Source organism: Cervus elaphus, chromosome X, assembly GCF_910594005.1.
Source record: "Cervus elaphus chromosome X, mCerEla1.1, whole genome shotgun sequence".
In the NCBI taxonomy this organism is placed as follows: domain Eukaryota; kingdom Metazoa; phylum Chordata; class Mammalia; order Artiodactyla; family Cervidae; genus Cervus; species Cervus elaphus.
In genome coordinates this window covers 33,285,839-33,310,352 of record NC_057848.1, presented here as the reverse complement: position 1 = coordinate 33,310,352, position 24,514 = coordinate 33,285,839, and the positions used below count along the sequence as shown (strand labels likewise).

At 37.7% G+C, this 24,514-nt stretch overlaps 1 protein-coding gene across 2 annotated transcripts in view; it reads left to right on the top strand.

Annotated features, from left to right (window-relative positions):
• The window catches only part of AMMECR1 (AMMECR nuclear protein 1), a 117,863-nt gene that overhangs the window by 81,807 nt on the left and 11,542 nt on the right, over positions 1-24,514 (top strand). For both annotated transcript variants that reach the window (XM_043895254.1, XM_043895255.1), the window contains one exon: positions 13,815-13,929. In XM_043895254.1, the coding sequence (XP_043751189.1) occupies positions 13,815-13,929 (115 nt within the window). The remainder of the gene's footprint in view (positions 1-13,814; positions 13,930-24,514) is intronic.

The window sequence follows — 24,514 nt, the reverse complement described above, 5'->3', positions numbered from 1 at the left end:
TATTTCCAGGAAAGTTAAGTCCACAGAAATATTCTCTCAGTTTCATTCACATTGTTTACCAAAGTCTAAGAAGTGGCTTTTTGGTTACATGGGGGAGGGAGAGGCTGTGGCAGTAGTAAGGGAAAAAGAGGTGCTACAATCTGGTCTCTCAGATTTGTGAAGCAGCCTCTGAGCAGAATTCTAAACCAATATTATTTTTGTAAAAGGCAAACCAGACCTGGGAATGTGAAAGTCTAATGTGACTGAGGGAATGTACGCTGATGCATACTAATTCCTTAACCCCCATCAGCCCGGTGGGTTGTTAGAATGTCTCAGTTGAGCATTCTGACAGCCCCACAAGTGGGACATCAGCGGTCCATCCATCTTCTCCAGAGTCAGCTCCTTTCCCTCTAGATCATTCTCATTACCTGTGAGAGTTGGTTTCCAACAAGTTTCCTTTTCCCCTTAGACACTTACTTACCTGAAATCTCACAGAGTAGGGTGAGAGTATGCAGAGGATTTTTTTTTTTAAGGAAAATTGTTTTTATTTGTGACCTGACGTCTGATTTCTTTCAGACCCTTGTTCATTTAGAGAGACTGTTATCTTGTGCTTCTTTCTTCTGTGCCTGCCCTGGCTGACTTGTGATTCATCCAGTTCATAAGATGTTCCTTTATAAGAAGGTGTCAAAGGCCTGAAAAAAGATGAGTAATATGGGCCCCTATATGTTCCAAACTACAGAAAAATAGTAGTAATAATCACCACACAAACCTAAGAGGCCACTGAGCTCCTCAAGGTTGCAAGGCATCTGTGTTTTCCTCGGAGTAGGGAGAGGTCACTGAGATCAAAGTAACTCTGTAACTCTATCATGGGAGTAGGTTATTATCTATTTATAGCAGTCTATGAGTTGTAGATTGAAAAATGTTGCCAAACTCTGCTGCACTGTGAATGCACAGTAATCTAACTAAAGACTCAAAACACCAGTTACCACCTTCTGAATGAGCAACATTTAATAGATTTAATGGATATTAAACCAAGGAAAACACACTTCAGTGGACAGTTCTTCAGTTCATGGATAAAAGGCTATTTAGAGTATAGGGGAATGTTGACTGTTTAATAAAGCACAGTCAGTGGGGCCATTTAATATTTATTATACTGCCAATAAATATTATTAAATATACAGTGATGTGAGACTACCTTCCTGTATTCTTTCTTTCACTATCATTGACTCACTAGCTACTGAATGCCAGGCACTGGGTATACAATGGTGAGCAGAAGTGGACACAGTCTCTGCACTCAAGGAGCTGATGTTCCAATGAAATTAGACATAGAACACATGCAAAGGTGTAAATAGTCAAAAACCAAGTTTTAAATTTGAGTTTCTATAGGGTTTTGCTTAGTCTTGTAGATTTTCTTGACATAGTCTAGTATCCATAAAGTTAAAAGTAGTAAGGCTCTGTGAGTTTAAGTACCTCTCTCTCTTTTTTTATGTCTCTAAAATATGACTTAGTTTGAAACTTGTACTTATCGTTAGGTACTCTGAGTTGCTCATATAAACACCAGTTGTACCATAGTGAAACTTCAATGAAGCAAAGTGTTCCACAGGACTGCAGCTGAACATACTATGCCCCTATAGGTAGAGTTGTACTCAGCACTCAGCACATAGCAAGCATTCAGTAAATATTTACTGCATTAATTAGTTCATGGTCATAGGTATCTCTTCCATCAGTAATCGTTAAGACCACCACTTACTCATGGCAAGTTTTGCTGCTGTGGGGGACAGAACTATTGTCACATGACTGTAATTTAAACTGCATGGCTTTTATCCATTGCATTTTTTCCATCCCCAAATGATGCAGTTTCCTTTTAGCATCTATTGTGGTTTTCCTAATATGTACTGCAGTACAGAATCAGTAATTGTTGTTATTTCAGCAGCATATTGCAAAGTATTTGCAACATATTTCATTACCCCATGTGCTTGTCTCATGGAAACAAAAATCAAAGTGGACCTTTTCACTGGGAAAATTAAGTAATTTTTAATGGTAATAGAATGGGAAACTATACAAGTAAAATTTTTATTAGCCTTTGAAAATTAGATTTATCAAGATATAAACCAAACAAGAGATGAAGAGTTAAAAAATACCCTTTTCTGTTTGACCAGGCCTACTGTAAACATATTTGTTGAAAGGAGTAAAGTAAAATCTGTTCCAAGTTAAGACACTGGAAGATAGGTTGGATTAAAGTCCAAGGGCTTTAGCAGGACATGAAGAACCACATATTTTTCCCATGCTGGATCCACGCATGGTGTTGTGCTGTTTACTGGAAAATGGGTGTTCAGGTTATCTTGCCCTGACCAGCTTTATAGTCTGACATATTTATAGACATACCACCAGAATATAAGTGTGGCATTTACAAGGACAGATTCTCTAGTTGTGAGAGCTGGAGAAAAGGGAATGAAATACCTTATTTTAAAAATGCAGAATTAAAAGGCAAAGAAAATGAGTGTTTTCTAAATAAATTACAAAGCAAAATTCCACTTACTCCTAATTTTTACTGCTCAGCCATTTTTCTTGATCTTGCTCTCTGATTCCATACATTCCAGAGTGTTCAATGGATTTGTAATAAACTATAAATAAAAATAGCTGTCATTTATAAAATCATGTAAAAGTATTAAAATTAAACTATACTGAGAATGAATAAATAAATAAATAAATAAATAAAAAATGTATAACTTTTCTGCTAAGCAATCCTCCTATGTAGCTCAGCAGCTAGAGAGAAGTGCCGGGCTGGAATGGATTGCCTGGACTGCACTGGGGAAAGAGCAAGGGAAAAGCGCACTGGGGAGAGAGAACCACTAACTAGGAGTGAATAAGAATAAAGAGACGTGAGGAAGGAGTGGACTGGAAATGCAGAGGAGGGCAGTGATAAAGACTGTGTTGCTCTGCTGCTCCCCCACCCTTATCTGTTCAGTTTCTAGACTCTGTGTGACTTCAGCATGCTGACAAGTCCCAGGGGCCTGGCACTTGGGAAGCTCACTGTTTCATTGTCGTAGCTATTCCCCAGTGTCTTTGGCAGCACTTTCTTCCTCCTCCATGCTGGAATATTAGTGGATTAGGCCAGAGCTGGTCAACAAGTATGTGAAAGAATACTGGAAAGATGAATGGATGGGGGACAAGGGATGTCTGAAGATGCAACAGGGGTAAGCCCTGACCCCACTACTCAGTAGCCATGTGACTTTGGGCACATTACTTTCTGCTCCAGTTCCCCCAGATGTCAAGTGAACGGTGTGGACTAGACGGTCTCTAAGTGCTTGTGGCTCTGGCATTTTGTGACTCTGTGACTATAGGGGGTCTTGTTCTCAGAGGAACACCTATTGTGGTTTCTAACATAATGTCAACTTAGCTTGTCAACTTCATGAGGCTGTTTTGAGTGTCAGGATAAAAGATGTGAAGACCCTTTGGAAAGTCTATGAAGAATCATATAAAACAAAGATGATATGAATGGTTTAAAGGAAACTTCCCCCCCCCAAAGATATCAGATAGTGATAAAAATGAAAGAGAGTTCCATTTAGATGAATGTTAAGGAAAGTTACAGAGGCCTTAAAAACAGGCGTGTAGTTTTGCTTTGTTGTTGAGATATATGCCTTGGTAAAGTACGCAAATCAAAGAAAGTGATTCTGTAAATGTGTGGTTAAGCAGCTAGGCTGCTAGGGTTGAGGTCCTTGACTTTTCTTCCCAACCCTCAAGCAAGGGTACCTTAAAACCCCAGAGAGAAAGAGGCAGTGGATTGGCTTGTACCTTTATCTGTCACCATCACCCATCTACTCCCTGAAGGCTGAAACAGAACATTAAAACCAGTACTGAAGGGAATGGGTCATCCTGACCCAATGGCCGCTGCCTTGCACGCTGGTCTGTACACTTGTCCAGTAGAAGCAGCAACTGTATATGTTTGTTTTAATGTTCTCCTCTCTCCCCCCACCCCCATTCTTCTCTTTCATCTCCTTGTGACATTTTGCAGTTCTTCCTTCCTTACCATAGTAGAGTAATAAGAGGAAGAAAAAGAGGAAAACATCCAGAAGCTGGGAGCAGGTAAGAAGAGAAGGAAAAGAAAGATGAAAAACATATCCTTTGAGTCAGTGGAGAGGGCTGGAGTCTTTCGCTCCCTCTTCCTCAGCAGGACTGAGTTAAATTGATCAGTTGATTTTGTACCTCATCTTCAAGACTGACTGAATTCTTTTTTCCTTTTATAACTTTCGTTGCCTGTCAGTGACATCTGAGAAAATCATAGACAGGCCATCCAATAAGAACCAGCATGTTAGCTCTTAACAGACCTGCACCAGCTAGCACTGACAAGAGTTTAAGAAAGGACAGTCATCTCTTACCATAGGTAAGACTGAACCGCCTCACACAGCACATCAGTGAGAGTGACACCATATGTTTTTGCAGTTTACAGAGTTCAACTTATAGATTTGATTACCATGGAAAGAAGGAAGGGAAAAAAATTGCATGACTCTTGTGGTGAGTATGAGGGAGCTTATTCATTCATGTTGGAAAAGCAAAGTTAAAAAATCAGAAACAGGCCTGCCAACCTAGATATGTCCAAGACTAGTACTTTGGTAACGCTATTATGACTTTCAGTAGATTAAATTTCAAATTGTGGAAAGGCTTCAGAATAAGGAAAGGCTTAGTGTCCCACTAATAGGCCTTATTAAATTTAGATAAAACAGATGTTTTTCAGTGACAGCAGCTCTGAATCACCAAGATCAAAATGAAGAAAGCAAAAACAAGCCAAAACTTTCACTAAAAAAGTACTATTTGTCTTCGTTGCAGAACCTGCCCACACTTATAACCTACAACATCCAGTTAAACCCCAAGAGAAGCCTTATTAATTGGGGGGAAATTCCTTAGAACTGATTGAATGTGCATATACCAAAGTTGATTCGCTAACATTCTAGAGGCGGTGCTGTGAAAACAGAATGGAGCCATAAAGGCAGGCTGCCCAGATTTCAACTCTTACCTGCTTTAATGACCTTGGGCAAGTTGCTTCGTCTCACTGAACTCAGTGAACCTCAGTTTCCTCATCTAGTTGTTTTGAGGACTCAACAAGATAACACATGTCTAGCACCTAGCACACAGCAGGCACTCCATAGGTATTAGCTGTTTTGTATTTAAAGCTCTTTTTGCTCATAGTGTCGTGTCTAAGTATATCAGGACCAATTTCTTAGAATTTGATTAAGAGCTTTAGAGTAGCAGTCTCCTAAGGGCAGTAAGTACATCTAGACCATCCATTGTGGAGTGGGAAGAAAAGATTAGAAATTCTATATATGATCTTTTACATAAAATATAAGAAAGTACTGACACTCCACTGATATTTAATGTATGCATTGACCCTGGTGCTCCCGTTTGGTCTATGTCAGTGGGTCATTGTTGCATACTCTAAATTGAGGGATCTTGAGGAAAGTCTGAGAACCACGATTTGCTAGGAGTTGACGGTGGCACACTACTTCTTTCAGTCACTTTTGCAGTATGTTGCAGCGTATTTCAGTTTACGAGCCTGGTTAAGTAGATGTATGGTTCTTAGTATTATCTTCAATTTCTGGTTTCTTTGCCGGAATCTTCTTAAGCCATTTGACTATTATGCATAAGTTGGCTAAAGCTAGTTAAAGCCACTCAGGGTGGACAAATGGCTTAAGAACATTCCTGCAAAGGAATAATGGAGTGATGATCATAGTCATAATATAGCACAAGGCAAGGACAAGAATAAGGTGGAGTTAGCTGCCACTTCTGCAGGTCACCTTGTAAATTGGTTGGCCAAGTCATCAAGTGAAAATGAATATAATCTAATCGGATCTGACAAGATGTCAGTCCCCCAAAGAAGGAAATTATCAGGAACATTATTTGAAATATGTATTTATACCCACTGTTTTCAACAGCAAACTTATTCTAAGTCTGTACTGTGCTTTGGATATATTCACTGTACGTGACTGTGATACATACTTTGTAAATAAATATACATATTGAGGATGTATGCTCAGACTTCTTTTACTGATAAGAATGCTCAATCAAAACAGTTTGGAGACCACTGGGTGAGATGAGGAAAGCATGGAGCTTCTCGTCTCTCATCCTGTGTCTGCTGCTTAGAGAGTGTTTACATTTTTTTCCTAAGGATTTTGCTGGAGCATAACCAGTAAGATTAGAGAATAACATATCTAAATCCATTGAAGATAAATTGAGCACAGTTCAGGGAATTGCATCTCTTGGTAGACATTTTTTTTTGTATGGAAGTAAAAAGCCAATCCCTGCCCTGGAGATTTTTAAAAACCTAGCTCAGGAAAACTAAGTTACATTACGAAGCAACATATGAATATGCATGGCTGCAGGGTAATGGCAGTTCTTGATGAAGAAGTATGTTGCTTGATGTAGTAGACGTCTTACTAGAAAACAAAAATGTGTATACATTTAATTTCTGTGAATTTACCTGCAATTCTGGGTCATTTGGTAACCAGTAAACCAGTAGCAGAGAGTGTAAACAGATCCTTCCAGAAAAGACACTAACCTTGCCTCGCAGCCTTCCTATCAAACTCTTTTACATGTGTTCCTGTATTATTTTGCAATCTACTATTCTTAAATCCTCTGTGGCTCTTCACATAATAAAAGGCATACCACAGATGCTTAGTAAATATTTTGAAAATGAAAGAAAATGAAGGGTTCTCAAAAACACCAGAACCTGAAAGGGTAGCCATTATTCTCTTTCAATGGTCACAGTCAGTTCCTAAAGCAGATAATTTGCTTTGATCTTCTCATAAGGTTGAAGGGTCAATTTTAGTCCTGAGGCTCCATTCCTGTCACCAGAAACATGACATGGAGGCAGCCCTGTGGGCATAAACTTAATAAAACTTTGATGGTGGCGGGGGAGGGGCACTATTTACTGAGCCCCTGGTGTATGTAAGGCGCTTGTGCGGGTATTATTATTGTGTTCACTTGTCACAGTAGCTCTGTGAGGTAGGTACTATTAGTATCCCCATTTTATAGAAGAGGAAATGGAGGCTGGCACAAGTTAAGAGACTTGACCAAATGTCACACAACTAGCATGCAGTGGAGCCACAATCCAAATGTAGGCATGTCTGATTCCAGAATCCAAGCTTTTGATGATTCTCCTGTGCTGTGTTCTATAGGACTTTGAAATAGGGCTCATATTAATGATGACTTCAATTTTGCATTTTTGGGAGCTATTTTTATCAGTGGTAAGTGACGGGGAACTGTTGTTACACCTTGGAGAAATGCTTCTGATGACCCTGGGAAAGTGATACTTGTTCAGGGTTGTAGAGGTTTTTCTAGATTCTCCGAGGAAGGCAATAAAATTGACATTTGATTCAACTTGAGAGGTAGTTCAGTTTTATAGTATCCAAACTTAGAGAACACAGGGGTCAGATCCCTCGAAACTTTGAAAGTCTTTGTCAGGTTATTTTTGTGTTACATTCTCTTCAAAGTAGAGATAATCTCATGTTTTCAAATTCCCCAAGATGGAATCTGTTGGTGGTCGTACTGTAATCTGTTTTCCATACCTACAGTTTTTTTTTAATTGCCAAGACTATATTGAGAGTACTGTTCCAGTACTGTATAGTAATGAATGGCCCAAGTCACATTGAGTCTTCACGATGAACCTGAGTCATACAGAGAAAATTATGTCCGTTATACTCTGGTGGAATATATTTTAAAAGATTTCCATCAGAAAAATAATTAAAAACCAGTTTCTAGCCCTTCGTTTCTAAAAACAGGATCAAGTAAACCCAGAAACTCTGCAGGGAAAGCATCATGTGGGCGCTACATGGAGAGAGAGGAGGAATACCTGCCACATACACCAAACATTTAGCCATCTGTTTCTTCATGTATCTTTTATTGATATTTTCCAGTTGTAGTTCTGCTCCACTAAATCAAATTCACAGCCTTGTCTCCTAATTTACAGGTGAGGAACTTGTGGCTAGGAGGCAGATTCTTGACAATATTGCTCTGATCATCACAGCATGCAGCCCAGAGAGTATTTATCCTTCCTGGTGGGCAGCTGTGGCCATCTTCAGAGAGTAGAGGCTTTTAAGAATTCCAGATTAGAGCAATTCAAGAGCTTTAAGCCATTCAGAGGGCAGTAGGTGATAACAGACTAAAGCCTCTGTAAATCCTATAGGATAGGCGCCAAATAACTTACATGAAAACCTTGAGCACCCACCGCTCTAGATCTCGCTCTCCCTCCTACCCTTCCATTCTTCCATCCTTGCGTTCTCTCTCTACCCCTTTGTGTGTGTGTGTGTGTTTTAACTTTCTTTGCTTCCCACTTCCTTTTTCTGCTTCTAGTTTTTTCTTCCTCTCCATTTTTCTTTCTATATATTTTCATTTTCTTTTCCTCCTTCATACTTTCTCTTCCCTTTGTTCCATGCCTTAGTTCTTTCCTCCACTCCCTGCTAAGTACCCATCCTATCTTGCTTAGAAATACATATTACAATTAATAAATTGTAGTGTTAATACTCTTTAAGCAGCAAGTAGGTTGTACTCATTACTCTAAAGGGGAAAAACATGTCCCAATTAAGTAACAGTTTACATGTGGCTTACAATTGAAAACTTCCTTTCTTATGGGTCTCAACTCTCACCAAAATGAGGTTCCCTTCCTCACTCCTTAAGCATGACCTTGTCCTTTGTTGTTCCTCTCTACACTTAGGTTTGATGAATAGTCACTTACTTTTTTGCATTCTGCTTTGTGCCTATTATATATTTATTTATTTTTGGACCATGGGAAGCTAAAATTGATACTTAATGTGAAAGAGAGGATATAGATAACTTTTCAGATTTGGGCTTATTCTCAGCTCCCGGAGTTCAGACATGTCACATGTCCATTCTGTTCTAGAAGCTCTGACGAAGAATGGCAGAATTTCCAGATAATTGAAACCCCTTGTGTAAAAAGTTGTTTTTTTTTAAATTTTTTTAAGATTAATATATACTTGATTTGCTTTTCTTCACCTGTCCAAACAAGGACTTTAAATTTTAGTTATTTCTTCCTTGTCCTGGAAAATGATTGCTTGTAATATGAAGCCTTTCTCAGTTTGGTATCTTTCCACTGGTTAACTGATTATGGTCATCAGTGTTTTAGAAAGCAAAAGAATGAATGAATGAGTGAGTGAATGGCTAGCTATCTAGACTCACAAATAATTTCTGTTGCATGCTCTGTTGTTTTTGATGAGCCTTGCCATGTCTAAGGCTTTGTCTCTTTTCAGCTGTTTTTTTCCCCCTCATAGTTTCCAGGTACTGTCACAAACCATGTGATTCTTTGATAGCTAAGCTTCTAATATTTTTTTTAAATGTTCATTTTCATTAAAGTGCTATTTAACATTAGATATTAACTTTGACAGATGTTAATGCTGCTTCTCAATTAGGTGGAATATATTCTTGGGAAGATGCCAATTTGAATTGAATATATTTGAATTTGGTATTGAATCAAACTGTTGTTTAAACCTTAGCCATCCATCATATGGGTGATGGAGCAGCCAACAGATTTTTTGTACATAAGTGGTTTTTTTCCTAGCAATATTTAGACATTAGAAAATGGCTTCTTATTGTAACAAAGAGAACTTCATACAAATTTACTACAAGATCTCTTTTTTTGTCAGTTCTTTAAATTGGCACATACTACTTTGGTATAAAACCCACTCCAGTATTCTTGCCTGGAGAATCCCATGGACGGAGGAGCCTGGTGGGTTACAGTTCACGGGGTTGCAAAGAGTCGGACACGACTGAGCGACTTCACTCACTCAGTTACTTCGGTATAAGATGCTTTCCATGGACAGTATTAATACTTAAAAATCCCTTTTGATCCTGCAGATTTCCAGTAGACAGTACGTCTAGCTCTATTTGCCCCTTGGCTACTAGTAAATGCTGTTAAATTATTATTTATCTTTTTTAGGCAGAGGCACTGCAGGTATGAGATCAGAATTGCCTAGTAAGGCAAGCATTTTGTTTTAAAATTTAAAAAAAAACAACAACCTCATAATCCTGTCAAAAGTAGCAACTAAGGAGTGGATACTAGAAAGAATTGTGAACTTGCATCAGAGAATCTGGGTTGTCCCCCTACTTGTGTCACTACCTAGCTGGGTCAACCCCGAGTAAGTCACTGCCTGACTCCCCATAGCATATTGTCTCTAAAGGCTCAGCTTCCACATCACATATTCTATATACAAAAGGGAGCAGGGCCAAGAGAAGCTGAATCCTCTTGTTTATCAGCCATCTACCCCAGTCTAGCAGCTCTGAGGTAGTCTCCAGCCTCATTTTTTTCATCTTTTTAATAATCCCTTAAATCCTCACTAGGCTTTCATTGCTAGTTCTTTTCCCTAGGAATTTGCATTTAGAGATACTGAGGGCTTCCTGCCTTTTGGAATTTGTCTATGCACATGAATTTAATGAAAAGTTACCGAAGAAAAATGCAAGAATTAAAAGTCTTGTTTGAATGAGTGTTTCTGTAAAATCAGACTGTTTACATCATGATTAACATACCTTTATTAGTTCAGTGTTTTGAAATTAATACCTTTGAGTGTCGTATAGCAAGGCACGATTGTTATTTTATCTCATTAGCCATGCTAGCATTCTCCCACTCACTCTTTGATCTAAACATTTTTTTAAGTCCCTGGTGAGTGAGCAATAGACTCCATATCACAAGGAAAGCTTCCTAGCCTGGTCCTCAGTTGCACTTAAATTTTGTTGATTTGAAATAGTTTGAATTGTACTGAGCTAAAATATATCTTTCACTGGTTTGCTAGGAAATAAAATAATAACCTGCCTCAGAGTGTTGAGAAATTAACTGTATGGCAACTTCAACATGTGTATTTTTAAAATATATATAAAAGCTAGAGCTAGATACAAAACTCTCTTCATTAAAGGAGACCTAGTACTATAATGAAAAAGGCAGACAGTAAGAAGTGTTGGCAAGCATGTAGGGATATTGGAACCCTTGTACATTGCTGGTGGGAATGTAGGATGGTACAGCCACTATGGGAAACTATTTGCTGGTTCCTCAAAAAGTTACACAGAATTACCATGTGATCCAGCAATTCGACTCCTAGGTATGTACCCAAGAGAAATGAAAACATTACTTTCCACAAAAAACTCATACATGAATATTCATAGCAGCATTATTCATAGTAGCCCCAAAGCAGAAATAACCCAAATGTCCTTCAACAGATAAATGGAAAACAAAAATATGATATATCCATAGTATTGAATATTATTGTGCAATTAAAAGGATGATGTGCTTTTACAAAATGTACTAAGGTGGCGCTAGTGGTAAAGAACCTGCCTGCCAATTCAGGAGACATAAGAGACAAGGGTTTGATCCCTGGGTTGTGAAGATCCCCTGGAGGAGGGCATGGCAATCCACTCCCTGGAGAATCCCATGGACAGAGGAGCCTGGCAGGCTACAGTCAGTGGGATTGCAAAGAGTAAGACACGACTGAGCGACTAACACATACCGATACATCCTGCAACATGGATAAAACCTCAAAAACATTATCCCAAGTGAAAGAAGCCAGACACAAATGGTCATGTGACCATTTGTATGCTCATACCATTTGTATGATTCTACTTATATAAAATGTCCAGAACAGGCAAATCCATAGAGACAGAAAGTAGATTAGTGCTTGCCAAGAGCTGGGGGGAGGGAAGAATAGGGACTGACTCCTAATGGATATAGGGTTTCTTTGTGATGTGATGAAATATTTTAAAATTGGATGGGGTAATGATTGTATAATTCTGAATATACTAAAAATCGTTGAATTATGTACATTGAAAGGGTGAATTTTATGGTATGTGAATTGTATGTCAATAAAGCTGTTTTATAGGAAAAACATTAGCAACTGTATTACTGTAGTTATTTGAAATTATAAAAGTGTATTTAAATTACATTTCTCCCAGGGGCTGGGAGGGGGGAGGAATGAGGAGTTAGTGTTATTGGGTGCCTTGTTTCAGCTGGGCAAGATGAAAAAGTTCTGGAGATTGATCAATGGATGGTGGTGGTGGTTGTACAACAAGTGAATGTATTTAAGCCCAGAGAAATATACACTTAAAAGTGGTTAAAATGGTGATTTTTATGTTGTGTATATTTCACCACAGTAAAATCTATAACCCTAAAAATAATATTTTATGTTATTCTAATGTATAAGGCTTTTTACCCTCTCTTTTTCTTTTCAAAAGGAAAACTGAAAGTGTGAATTTGGGTTTTTATGCATGGGATTCTTCTGTTTTTTACAACACCTCTCCTGGGTGGGGTTGGGGGGTATTATACACACATCATATGTGTCTTTATGTTGGCTTTGGATGAGAACTTGAAAATATTTCTTAAGACTTTATTTGCTAGTTGGAAAATAAAAGAAGCCAAACCATAGGAAATTTACGTTGTTAAATTATGAAATAGTGAAATGCTATTCTCAGAGTATGAATTATCATAGATTTCCTGGTTTTCTTGGTTAATCTTGGCTCCTTGAATGGGGAAAACATGTATGCTCTCTATATAACATCTCTGTCTTTCTGTAAGCATTTTCCTCTGTATGGCAGGATAGAATGAGCACCACAATGTATCGAAAATACTTAACAAACATAGGGGTATATTTGTACAATACAGTGAGTGAGTTTCTGAATGGAAAGGAAGGGGTAGAAAAAAGAAAATCCAGCAATGAGGAAGTCACTGAAAAAGGAATTAAATTATTTCCAAAGGTCACGGAACTTTGTTATGACCCAAGCAGTTTGTGGGCTCTGTTTGTAACCTCTAAGGATTAATCTGTGAAAACGTTTCTAAGCCTGGCTCTGCTATACAGGACATTTGAAGATCGACAGCACAAATGCCATTAATACAGTGGGTAGTCAGAGGTGTGTTTGTTTTCTTGACCAGGAAGTGGTTTCTTTTAAAAGCACAGGAGCACACAGTGCCTGTGTTTGTGTGTGTGTCTTTGTCTTTTCTGTCTGTTCTACTGTTGCAGGAAGAATTATGGTCTTCCAACATTTTTGTCCTTTACAGTGAGGTTTTTCTAGAATTTGGCACTGTGGTACACTACCCTTGATTACAGGATTGAATCAGAGTAGATGTACTCAGAAATCCATTGATGTGATTAATGGTTTCCTAATCATAATTTTATTTCCTAAGATTAGCCCTATTTCCTGAAGTTTCACAATTTTTGAGTAGTATCTTGAATTCTCCTTTAGAGGGGGCTTGAAATCTTTGTACTTTTAGTCCATAATTTGCATGATAATTTTCATTTTCTTTGATTTCTTTTGCTTGAAGAAAATAGCATTTTTACCTTTTTTTGAACTTTTTCTATGTTGTTCTATGGTAGCTGTCCAACCTAGTGTGAACCTTTTTTTTTTTTTAACAACATGAAATATATATATATATATATATATATATATATATATATATGTTTTTTCTACCAGTCAGTGCTAGATGTAGAATTCTTCCCCTAAGTTTACACTGCTCTAGTTTTTATTCTCCTCAAAAATCAAATAAAACATTGTCAAATTCTACAAGTAACAGGGAAGTATACAAGGAAATGACTATACAGGAAATGTAATTGATCATTCACTCTTTACAATTGAATCAGTCACAGGATTGGCTAGTAAACACAATCTGCTGAATGAACAAAAATAACTTCTAAAATCTTTGTAGCGCTTGAATGCATTTGGAGATTTTGGCACCTTTCTCACCTTACTGATTTTTTAAGAAATTCTTACCTTTTTCAAATGATTGTCTGCATTTGAAACTAGGAACTCATATCTAGTGACTGTTTTAATATTTGCTTTGTTTTCAACAGTGCCCTTAAAGATAGCCGTTTTCCCCCAATGACAAGGGATGAGCTGCCACGGCTGTTCTGCTCAGTGTCTCTGCTCACTAACTTCGAAGACGTCTGTGATTATTTGGACTGGGAGGTAAGACAATAGAGAATTTTTAAAGAAAAAGGAAGGTAACTCCTGAGTAATTGTTTAAAAATTAGGCCCAAGATAACTCTTTTGTAATGGAGATGGAGATAACGTGGATAAATAAACCTCACAGCTGATCAATGAAATGTGAGTGAAGGAGTTTTTCTTTTTTTTTTTTTTGAAGGCAAAGTACCTTATGTTGTTTAAATACCCCAAACTAAATTTGCTCTTCATTTTTATCCTATTAACTTCACCACAGCACCTCATAAAAGCTGTTAACAAGTAGTAAGCAGGATTGATTAGAATTTATTTCTCCTTTCTGGTATGACTGCCACCAAACAGTTAGGTAGTCGGAGGATATATCGCAGTAACAAGTGGCGAAAGGGTTAGGATAATATACCAGTTGGGGAAATCAGCTCATGGATAATAATGGGGTGTTGATTAACTACAAGTAAATTATGCTAATTCATTCTTGGATACCTTAATCTATGTACTTCCACACACGAACAAGTAAGAGTGTATCTAGGGTATCTCTGTGCATTACAATTACAGTAGCCTATATTGGTCATCTTTTTGTTCTTCTTTAGTATATGGGGTTGAGTTGTTAAGAAACTTCAGATTCTCACCATGATTTGTTTTGGTGGTTGGGTGGTGTTCGTTAGTTAGTTAGTTAAGTCACTCAGTCATGTCCGACTCTTTGCAACCCCATGGACTGTAGCCCATCAGGCTCCTCCATCCGTGGGATTCTCCAGGCAAGAATACTGGAGTGGGTGGCCATTTCCTTCTCCAGGGGATCTTCCCGACCCAGGGATCGAATCCAGATCTCCTATATTGCAGGCAGACGCTTTAACCTCTGAGCTACCAGGGAAGCCCTGGGTGGTGTTAGTTGAGTATATATCTATGAAATTTTACATGTGAACATACCCATGTTACCTGGCTGCTTACTATATTCCAGGCATGTGCCTCATACATGTAAGTGCTGAGATTTGGTCTCTGCCATAAATATCTTATAGTCTAATAGCAGAGAAAAGAAGTATACACAAGCACAAAGAAATTAAGTGGTATAAGAATGAAACATTGGGAATTCAGTGATACACAGAGCATTCATGTGCATATAGATACTCATAAATGACTTGACTGTATCATCATGATATAACATGATGTTTAATTCTACTGCCATTTTAGAATGACTATCCCCCATGGTAAGTGAGATATTTTATTCTGTGGACAGGCCACTTTCTTAACAGTTAATTTTATTTTTGGCTTCCCCCTCACTCCTTGTGATATCCTTGACAATTTACTCCACTGTGTTTCAGTTTTCCACATACAGAAAAAAAGACATTTATAAAGTTCTTAATCTTCATTGAAAAAAATCTCCATGATATAAATATTGTTATGCGAGAGCTATTTAAAAAATTCTTCAGAGAGTAGGATGAAACAGTCCCTTTCTGGGGTTTGTGGTAGTGTTTTCTTTGAGCATTATTAGAATATGAAAGCATCTTAAGATTTTTTTGTAAAGGAAAAAGTAAAATTTGTTGATAGTGTTGACCCTGGCAAAGTTGGAACCTTTTATAGAATTAAAATATTCCAGTTGATCCTTTTCTGTAAGTTTTATTGTTCCTATTTGAATTTTTCTTAAAGAGATATCTACCGGTATTATAGAAATACCTCAGTACTTTATTTTTAAGTGATCCCAAATCATATCCCTTACTTATTAACAAATAATATTGTAATTGCTTCCTCTTCTCTAGCTAGACTTATATTTCTGCTTTCTGAATCACAGGGCGCTATGTGTGTATTGGTAGGGATGGGAGTGATAATAGCAGAAGAAGCCTGAGATCTAGGGGGTGACTGGGCTACAAAAACATTCCTACCTTTACTTGCAGCCACTGAGTTGGAAGTACAGTTCAGAAAGGGTGCATCTGTGTGTGCAGAGGTGTGCACGTGTGACATGTACATGAATGTTTATTGCATAAATGTGTGTGCATATGTTCTCGGGGAAGGAAAAATGGGAAAAGCCAACAGTTGCTAAATAGGTATGGGTAAGCACACCATCATCTTCTTTAGTCCACATCGAGTAGTGTCTACAGCTAAGATGAACCTAGATACTATTGGGCTTGTATGTTCATGATATATGTTATCTTTCTGTTGGGAGGGTAAAAGGTAAAGCACTTAAGAATTGGTACTGTGTATTCTTTTAGGGTGTATTCATCCTCTCTGATCACCATCTGCTAGTTTGAATTTTTAGAAGATTCTCTATGTTTCTACTTGGCATTATATATTTAATACAGCCCTTAAAGTTTAAATATTGATGTCTATTTAATGATGCTTTTCTGTTAAAGAAGCAACAAAAAATATACATATATTTTTGTACTTTTAATATATAAGCATTTGAAAGTGATTTAAGTACTGCTAGAATAGCTATGCTAAGAGGAAAAGACTGTCATTTTCAGTTACTTCATCATAGTTTAAAGTATTTAGCATAAGAGAAATTTGTTCCCAAAGAATAAGGATGAAAATTACATTTTTAAAAAGAGTGTGATTTGGCCTTTAAAAAAATGTACCATAATCAGTATTTTAAGGATTATCCTTAACAATTTTGAGAAAAGCATTGCTACTTTAAACACAGAATGCCAAAGTAGAATTAAATAAATTTTTTAAAAAGCATATGTCAGTAACCTTCCTCTGCTAAGTATATACCCCAAAGAAATGAAAACAGATGTTGAAACAAAACTTGTCCATGAATGTTCATAGCAGCACTATTCACAATAGCCAAAAGGTGGAAAACAACTCAAACGTCTCTCAACAGATGACTGGATAAAATGCATTATAGCCAAAGAATTGAATATTATTCAGCCATTAAACAAATGAAGGACTGATACATACTACAACAGGAATGAGCCTTGGAAACATTATGCTAAGTGAAAAGAGCCAGGCACAAAAGGCCACATCCTGTATGATTCTGTTTATAAGAAATACCCAGAATGGGCAAATCGTAAAGATAGACAGCAGATTAGTGGTTGCCAGGGGTTTGGGGGGAGGGTATGAATGGGAAGTGACTGCCTAATGGGTACAAGGTTTCCACTGGAGGTGATGAAAAACTTCTGAAACTGGATAGTAGTGATGGTTGTATAACATTGTAAACGTACTTAATGCTACCTATTTTGTACACTTTCAAGTGGATAAAATGGTAAATTTTATGTTATGTGTATTTTATCAAATAAAAAGGTACATGTGCATATGCATATATATGTATATATTTTAAACTACTGCCCACAATAATATAATAATTCTAAAAAGAATAAAACTTTTAAAATTCAAAAACTAGAAAGAAAGAGCTGCAAGCCATTTGGAATTACACCATTCTGAGATAACTGTTAATATTTTGGAATTCTTTCTCTTAATTCTTTTTGTGTCTTTGTATCAATAAAACTACATCTTTGCTTATGTAACTGAGATTATATTACATTTACAGTCACTATTAAAAAGAAGATTATAGGGGAGCCTGTTATGGTTTATCTTTGTATATATGTTAATTATTTTTTGTGGAATTCCTTTATGAGGAGTCAGTCTATATTAAGAAGGTATACATTTCACTTTGAGAAATTTCACACTGTCAAATAAGTATAACTTTTCTTCTAAGAATGAAATATCCTATTCACCATAAGTATCTAATTTTAACCTGTAATACAAAGTACTATGTATGTTTGTACCAGAGGGGGAAACAGGAGATGATTACAGAATTTCAATGGAGAATTTTTAAGTCAGGGATCGATCGGTAATGAGTATGTTATATATGAGCAGAAACCTCGAACATAGCGCTTTTCTGGTGGAAGTACAGTTTGAGAGTTGACCCCCGTTGGTGAAGCGTGTTACTGCAGTAGAATTCCTAATTAAAAGGACGAAAATGCTCAGATCAAAGCAGGAAGAGGGCAAAGTCTGGGAGTCCCCAGGATAGAGTTAGGTAACTTCAACAACAACAAAGACATCCCTGGGGTCATGAGGATGAGGGACGTGACCAGAGGTAATAGACACCTAATTTTCAAATGATCAGGAACAAGTGAGCTGCCACAGGGCTGGCAGTTATTCTCTTCTTCAGCCAAGGTTTTTAACTCAGCCTATTTGGGATCTCTCTTTTGGTAACATGTCCCTAATTTTATGACAGCATTTAGTAGGAAAATAGGATTTACATCAGACCTCTAGAGGCTAGAATGCTTCTATCTGATAATGTGAAGAATGCGTGATAAGTGGTTTCACAAGTGGATGTAACTAATTTTCACGTCACTGTTGAATTGACAAAATGATCAGTAATGCTTCCATCTGTTATATTTCCTCAAAATGAAATGTGTCAAAATGAAAGTGTCTGCAGGTAGCCTCTCAAGGAATCTTCATAGTCATTAAAAACAACAAACCAGCCACCAAAGGCTTGAAAGACAAATTGGAATAGGTTCCCTCCCTTCTGAGAATTGCTGACCAATGCCCACATCATGATCTACTTATTGCCCTGATAGGTATGAGAAGAATGAGGAGTGATTGATCTGGGCAGGGGCGGGGGCGGGAGTGGGTGGATGGGTAATGATTAACTGGTAAGTTGAAATACCTACCTGCAGCGGGTAACATGGTTGTTAAATGAGGAAAATTACATCTCTAGGGAGATATCTGAAGTGATCTGCCTTGTGTTTGAACACAAAAACTTATCATTGTTCTGTATTCTTCAATTGACAACACTCTTCGAATTCTGAGTGGCAGGATGGCTGACAGACATGGTGCTTTAGAGAGGGGGAAGAAGAGCTCATGCAGCACGTTGGAGTCCTCTGAAATGATAGGGAGCCTAGAACTTGTGTAGTTACACTGTTTGGGAGCCATGTTTCCTTTTAAAGATCTGAAAGAAGATAAAACCAGTGACATCATACTCCCTGGAGTTTGACTCAAGGGGTGATTCTAGGTGTGTCATCTACTAGCTGCTCATTTTCAGGACTATATAAATGAATAAGCCTTTTGTTTGTAGAAGAACTTGTATAGCAAGTATACTACCAGTGATCCTGTGGGGAACTGATGTAGCAATTTGCTGACAGATGTCAAAATATTTTATAAATTGTAGTCAGGCAATTTATAATAGTCTTTTATCTCTGCTTTAGAGACAAGATCATTTTGAAGGCATGAGGAAGGCATGTTTTCTGCATTCTGAAGTAGACCTGTAGATCATATTTCAATAGATTACTGATACTGTCACAAACCATAAGGCACTTTTTGCTATATACAGCTTCCTGAATCACTGACATTTCACCTGTGTATACAGTTGTCACTTGTGGCCCTTAAGGCAGACTGCTTACATGGAATCAACCCATCCTGGGTGGGGCTGGCCAGCATGATTCTTACGTGGAGCCAAAAATCTGTCCCCAGACTATAAAGGTAGACCTCAAGTCCCTCCTAATCTTACTCTGTCCCCAAAGCACCCAAGCTTGTTGAACTCTTAGTACCCAGAGAACTGTACTTCACTTTAAAAAGCAAGCTCCAAAGCACACCTCTTAAATGATCACAACTCCATTTCTGACATGTTCAGTTGCAGTTAATAGGGCACTTTTGTAGCAGCCTTCATGAGAATAAACAGATGAGATGAATAAATCAGCTACTGTCATCTCACATATATATTTTTTAGAAGTTCATGTTCTTCTTTTCACCCTGTCTCCCCACTTAAAGGTTTTACATTTTTCTGGCTCCTGTTAATGTTCTACTGAAAACAGTGTTTCCATTCATACACAGATGATTAGCATGACTCATGAAGTCACCAAGTAAAATGACTTCTAGTGGTACATGTTCTGTCAACCCCAGACCCTTGCTTATTTTTCCCAACTACGATAAACACTGTGTTTTGCTTCTCTTCTAACCTAAGGTTTCTGCCTTTTAAAAAAATACATAGGCTTCATCTATCTAAGAAAATGTTTTTCACAGTATTTTCTCAGGGACCTTGAGGTGGTTGTGTAAGATGTCACTATCATTAGGATAACTTAGTCTTCATCCTGATGCTCTACTTTGAATGTTTTTTCAAGTGCTGTAGAACATTGGGAAAGGAATGCTTCACACTTCCTGGCCATCTAGAAAGAATTTGCTGTGAGTCACAATTCAGTGTATCAGAAGCCTAGTGAGGAAGCAAGCCGAACAAAGTAAAGTAACCTCTAGAAGGTGATTTAATGCATAAAAATTTCCATTAGCTATTGATACTGTTAGTGAGATGGGCTGCTGTAGTCTATTGTCAAGCCTCCTCCATTTGCTTCCAGCTTCCCTCCCAGGGCATTGTTTTGTGGGGGAATTTTTTCCTGCTTCTTCCCTCAAATCCATAAACTCTTCCAGCCCTTTTCTTGTAGTAGTTCCAATCGACTACTCTTTCCTGTACAGGTTGCCTCTGTGTGCGTATCCCTAGCATTTGATAAAAAGAGAGAGCTGAATTGTGGAAACGAGGGGACTCGGGTTCTCTTCCTAACTGCCACTACCCAGCTTGCTGCCCTTTCTGGACCTCTGTTTCCTCCCCAGGAAGTTGGAAGAGTTGGACTAGATAATTCCTAAGGTCTCTCTGGATGCTGACAGAGTGTGACGCTGTGACAACGGTTTTAAAAATGGCTTGTTTTGTTTTACATCCAGGGAATGAATGAATGCTAGCCATTTAGAAGTCATAAGAGGTCCCTAACTTTTAAAATGGCCATTGCCAACTTAAAGTAGGCAACAAAGTGAAAGATTGTCCATTTTCTAAAATTTTACGTTCTAAATTTCTTTTTCACAAAAGAATTCTCTTCAGGAAGAAGAATACTCAATTCTAAACCATAAATGCTTCTACTTTATTACTGCATCATACTCTAAGTCAACATTATAGGTATAAATCTAAATTAAGCAAATATATTAGGGACTGATTATTTACTTTACAAATAGATATTTTCGTTTGCAGAAGGACACCCTATAGGGTTTCTTTACTATCTTTCTCATGACTTTAAGATTAATTTATTTACATAAGTTCAAGCCATATGTAACTTTTTAGGAACAAATCTCTTTTGTAGAAACTGAGTAAAACCATATTGAGTCAGATACTCAGTGTACAGTTCTAATGTGTATAAGATTTTTCTCAGTTTCTTATCAGGCAAACAACATTTTTATATTGGGTACATTTTCAAGAGATGTTTTTCCCCTCAGCCTTCGAAAAGCAAACTAAAGCAGATCTCTAGATCTGCTTTTAAAAAAATGTATAACTTTAGTTTCCTTGTCTGTAAATTCACTCCCTTCCTCATCCCCTTTTAAAAAATGGTAGGAATGTATTTTTCCAACTTTTGACGAAAAGCAGGCTTTTTATTTAAAGGTCACCTGTGTTGCCTGAGCTTTCCTTGGAAAGCTTCAGGATGTTCAGTTTTTAAGGAATGCTCATTATAATTAATCATTACAGAGAATGGGCTTTTCCCCCCTTAATTGCACTCTGAGCTGTCACTTGTTCCCTGCAAAACCTTAGAGTAAGAACATTTTCTTTCATTGCAAATGATGTATAAACATGTTTGGCTTTATAGCTTTTCAAAGTACCTCTTCATTAACTATGCTTTATTTTAAAATCTTAGCTAATTATTTAAAAGTTCATGGAGATGATTATTAGCTAGTCCAGGTATTTTAGAGCTATGCATTTGCTATGTGTTTGCTATTAGTTTGCCATTAGTTTGCAATAAATAAACATTTATTTATTGAAATAAATGTTACCAGATTGTTGTTCAGTGGTCTTTGTGAAATAAATTGGCAGCTTTATGTTCCTGATAGACAAGATGTCTGAGTCTCCTACATGAATCAAAATTGGCAGTAATTGGTCTTTTGGTAAGCTCTGCAAAAGCCAAGAATTGGTCCATGGAGACTGAACTAATTTCTAAGCTAAAGGTGTCTAATTTGCAGGGATTTTAGAAAAGAGCAATACATACGTATTTTGGTCAAGGAGACCTTTGCAGGTGTTTTCACAAAATAACAATAGGGGAAAAAAACCATCTCAGCTGAGGTGGAGGGTGCAGTAGAGTTTTTAAGGTAGAATATACTAAAAGGTTACTTGTGCCTAAGTGATGGCTTTGCAATCAATTACCCTTTTTGTTTACTTTTGTAATATTTTTTACAAGGACAACTAAGGGAACTGGTCAGATAATGGATAAAAATAACCTAATAACAATCCTTGGTGACATCTCAGTTGGTTCAAGAGAAGGTTATTCTTTAAGTCTCATGAAGGCAAGAGCTGTCCCTAGATAGTACGAGGATTACACATCATCTTTAGTTTCTCCTGCAAAATTTTCAAAAGGGATGATTTTTGTAATATGCATGTATTATTCTTATAAATTTTAAAAAATCCATGTTTATAATTTTTAAAGTTCACAGAAGTAAAAATTACTAAGAAGAAAAACCCTGAATTGCAGCAACACTTTTAAAAATTTATTATTTGGTCAGATTCTGAAGTGCTCATTGTTAGCCATTGTTAAGTGTTAACTATCAATCAGATGGGCATCTTCAAAGCTTCAGACTTAACTTCTGAAGTTGATGGGTAGAGTAAAGTGATGAGGAATCACAACTTTGGGAATTTGACAGGCAGGTTTGGACAATATGTAGTTGACATTTTTTTTGTAGTCAACATTATCAGGATTGGGGGAAATGATTCATTAGGATCAGTACAAATTGTCATCAGCCCTTATGATGAAAATGCTAATTTTTCTTGCCCAAATAAGAATTATTCTTGGTGGACAACCAAGTTTGGTGGATTTGCCTCTTTTATGTGGAATTTGCTCTTGTTGAGGAGAGTAAGAGTCAGTGTGAAGAAGGCTGAGCTGGGGATGGGGCAAAAGGTACTGTTGGGCTGTGAGTTGAATGAGTTGAAGATGCTGCGTTGTGGATTTTGTGCTTTCAGGCAAAATATCACTTGTGGCTTTATCCTAAAAATAGCAGAAACACCAGACTCTGGGTCAGACCCATAGTTTGTCCAGTGCACTGTTTGTTTCTGTCCGTGATGCCACGGGTTGTTTTGTGAGAGAGCCTATGAGAGAGCCTCATGTGTGTCTCCTATGATGCCAGCCTCTAAAGCTCGGGGGTGTGCCAAACATCCTGAGCGCCTCTCTTTAGGAACATAGTCCTTTCATTCAGTTCAGTGGAACTGGCACACCGAGCCTGGCAGGTCAGTCTTAGGTGAACGACCAGCGACTGGCTGCTTTGTTCATTGCAGAGCCTATTTTGCCAAATGATATCAGCAACGAAGCTGTGTCAGACAACCTCTGATTCTTTGACCTGATATTTTTTATTTTATTCAAGGTGAACCCACTGAAAATCAGTGGAGTGAAGCTATGGCCATACCATTCATTACAGGGAGAACCCAACATTTGGTTCTGAAAATTGGGAAGAGTGGGACTAACAGGGACATTTGCTAAGACAGGATGAACCTGAGGAAGTAAATTCGTTTTGTTGGCCAGGATGTGATCAGGGGCAGATTTAGCTTTGAGGGTCAGGATGTGTAGGTAATTGTGGACCCAAATGGTCCAAGGCTTGCATGGAGCCTATACCACTTAGCCAGGTCACATTTTATACTCACTGATGATTTTAGCCAGATGACTGTCATGTTTCAGCATATCCAGATTGTTGGCTTGCTGATTAGGCTCACAAGTAAAAGCGAGACCCTTTTGTAGAGCTGCTAGTGGATTATAGGGTATTTTAGACTTTGACTATGCAATTGTACAGGGCATAATATGGACCGTGTATTATAATGAGGAGGGGAGAGGGCACTTTTTTTTTTTTTTAATGCTCCTGCATTGAGAGGCACTGCATTAGGGGGTAATAGTTTTAAATGAAGCCACATTTCTAACAAGGGGTGAGATAACGAGGATAAATGAAATTGGCAGACAGTCTAGAAGCTTCATCTTAGCCATTATTTATAATCTCTTCTCCTACCAAACCATTTTACTATGTAGCAAAATTGATTAATTTGCATGTATCTCTTTTTCCTGTGCCCACATGCTCTCTGATAGAGGAGTGAACAAATAGAGAAATACACAAGAGAGGAAAGAGGATGAGGCCGAGGCCAGGGGGAGTTGAGGATGCATAATCCCCACACTGAATAATCACCTCCGGGTCCTAACATTCATCTTGATATTTAATCATTCTGGGCCATATTGAAAACAAAAGATTGTATAATAGCACTAATAAAAGTCACTTGCTGTGGAAAGGTTCAGAATAAATATGGCTTTCTTTTTAACATGAAATAGGAATCTGTTGAACTACTCTTCATGTTCTGTCACAGCACACACAGATACAGCTCTGTTTAATTCCATATCCTCTTATCTATAAGTCCTACATTTAATTTACTACCATTTCAGTTGATTTATAGCTTTGCTTAGTAAAAGTACAGCCTTGATTAAAAGGATATTATCACAGCTGATGGACCTTGAAAACATTTTTCTCCCCAGACCTTCTAATAGTTTTGAAAATGACCTGAAGACTCCAATAAGGCTAGATTTTGCGTGTCTCCAGTTTTTGCTCACCTGGCTGTAATTTTGGGCAGCGGTGGTTAAGGGTGTTGAGTGACGTAGTTTTCCCATATGCTAAC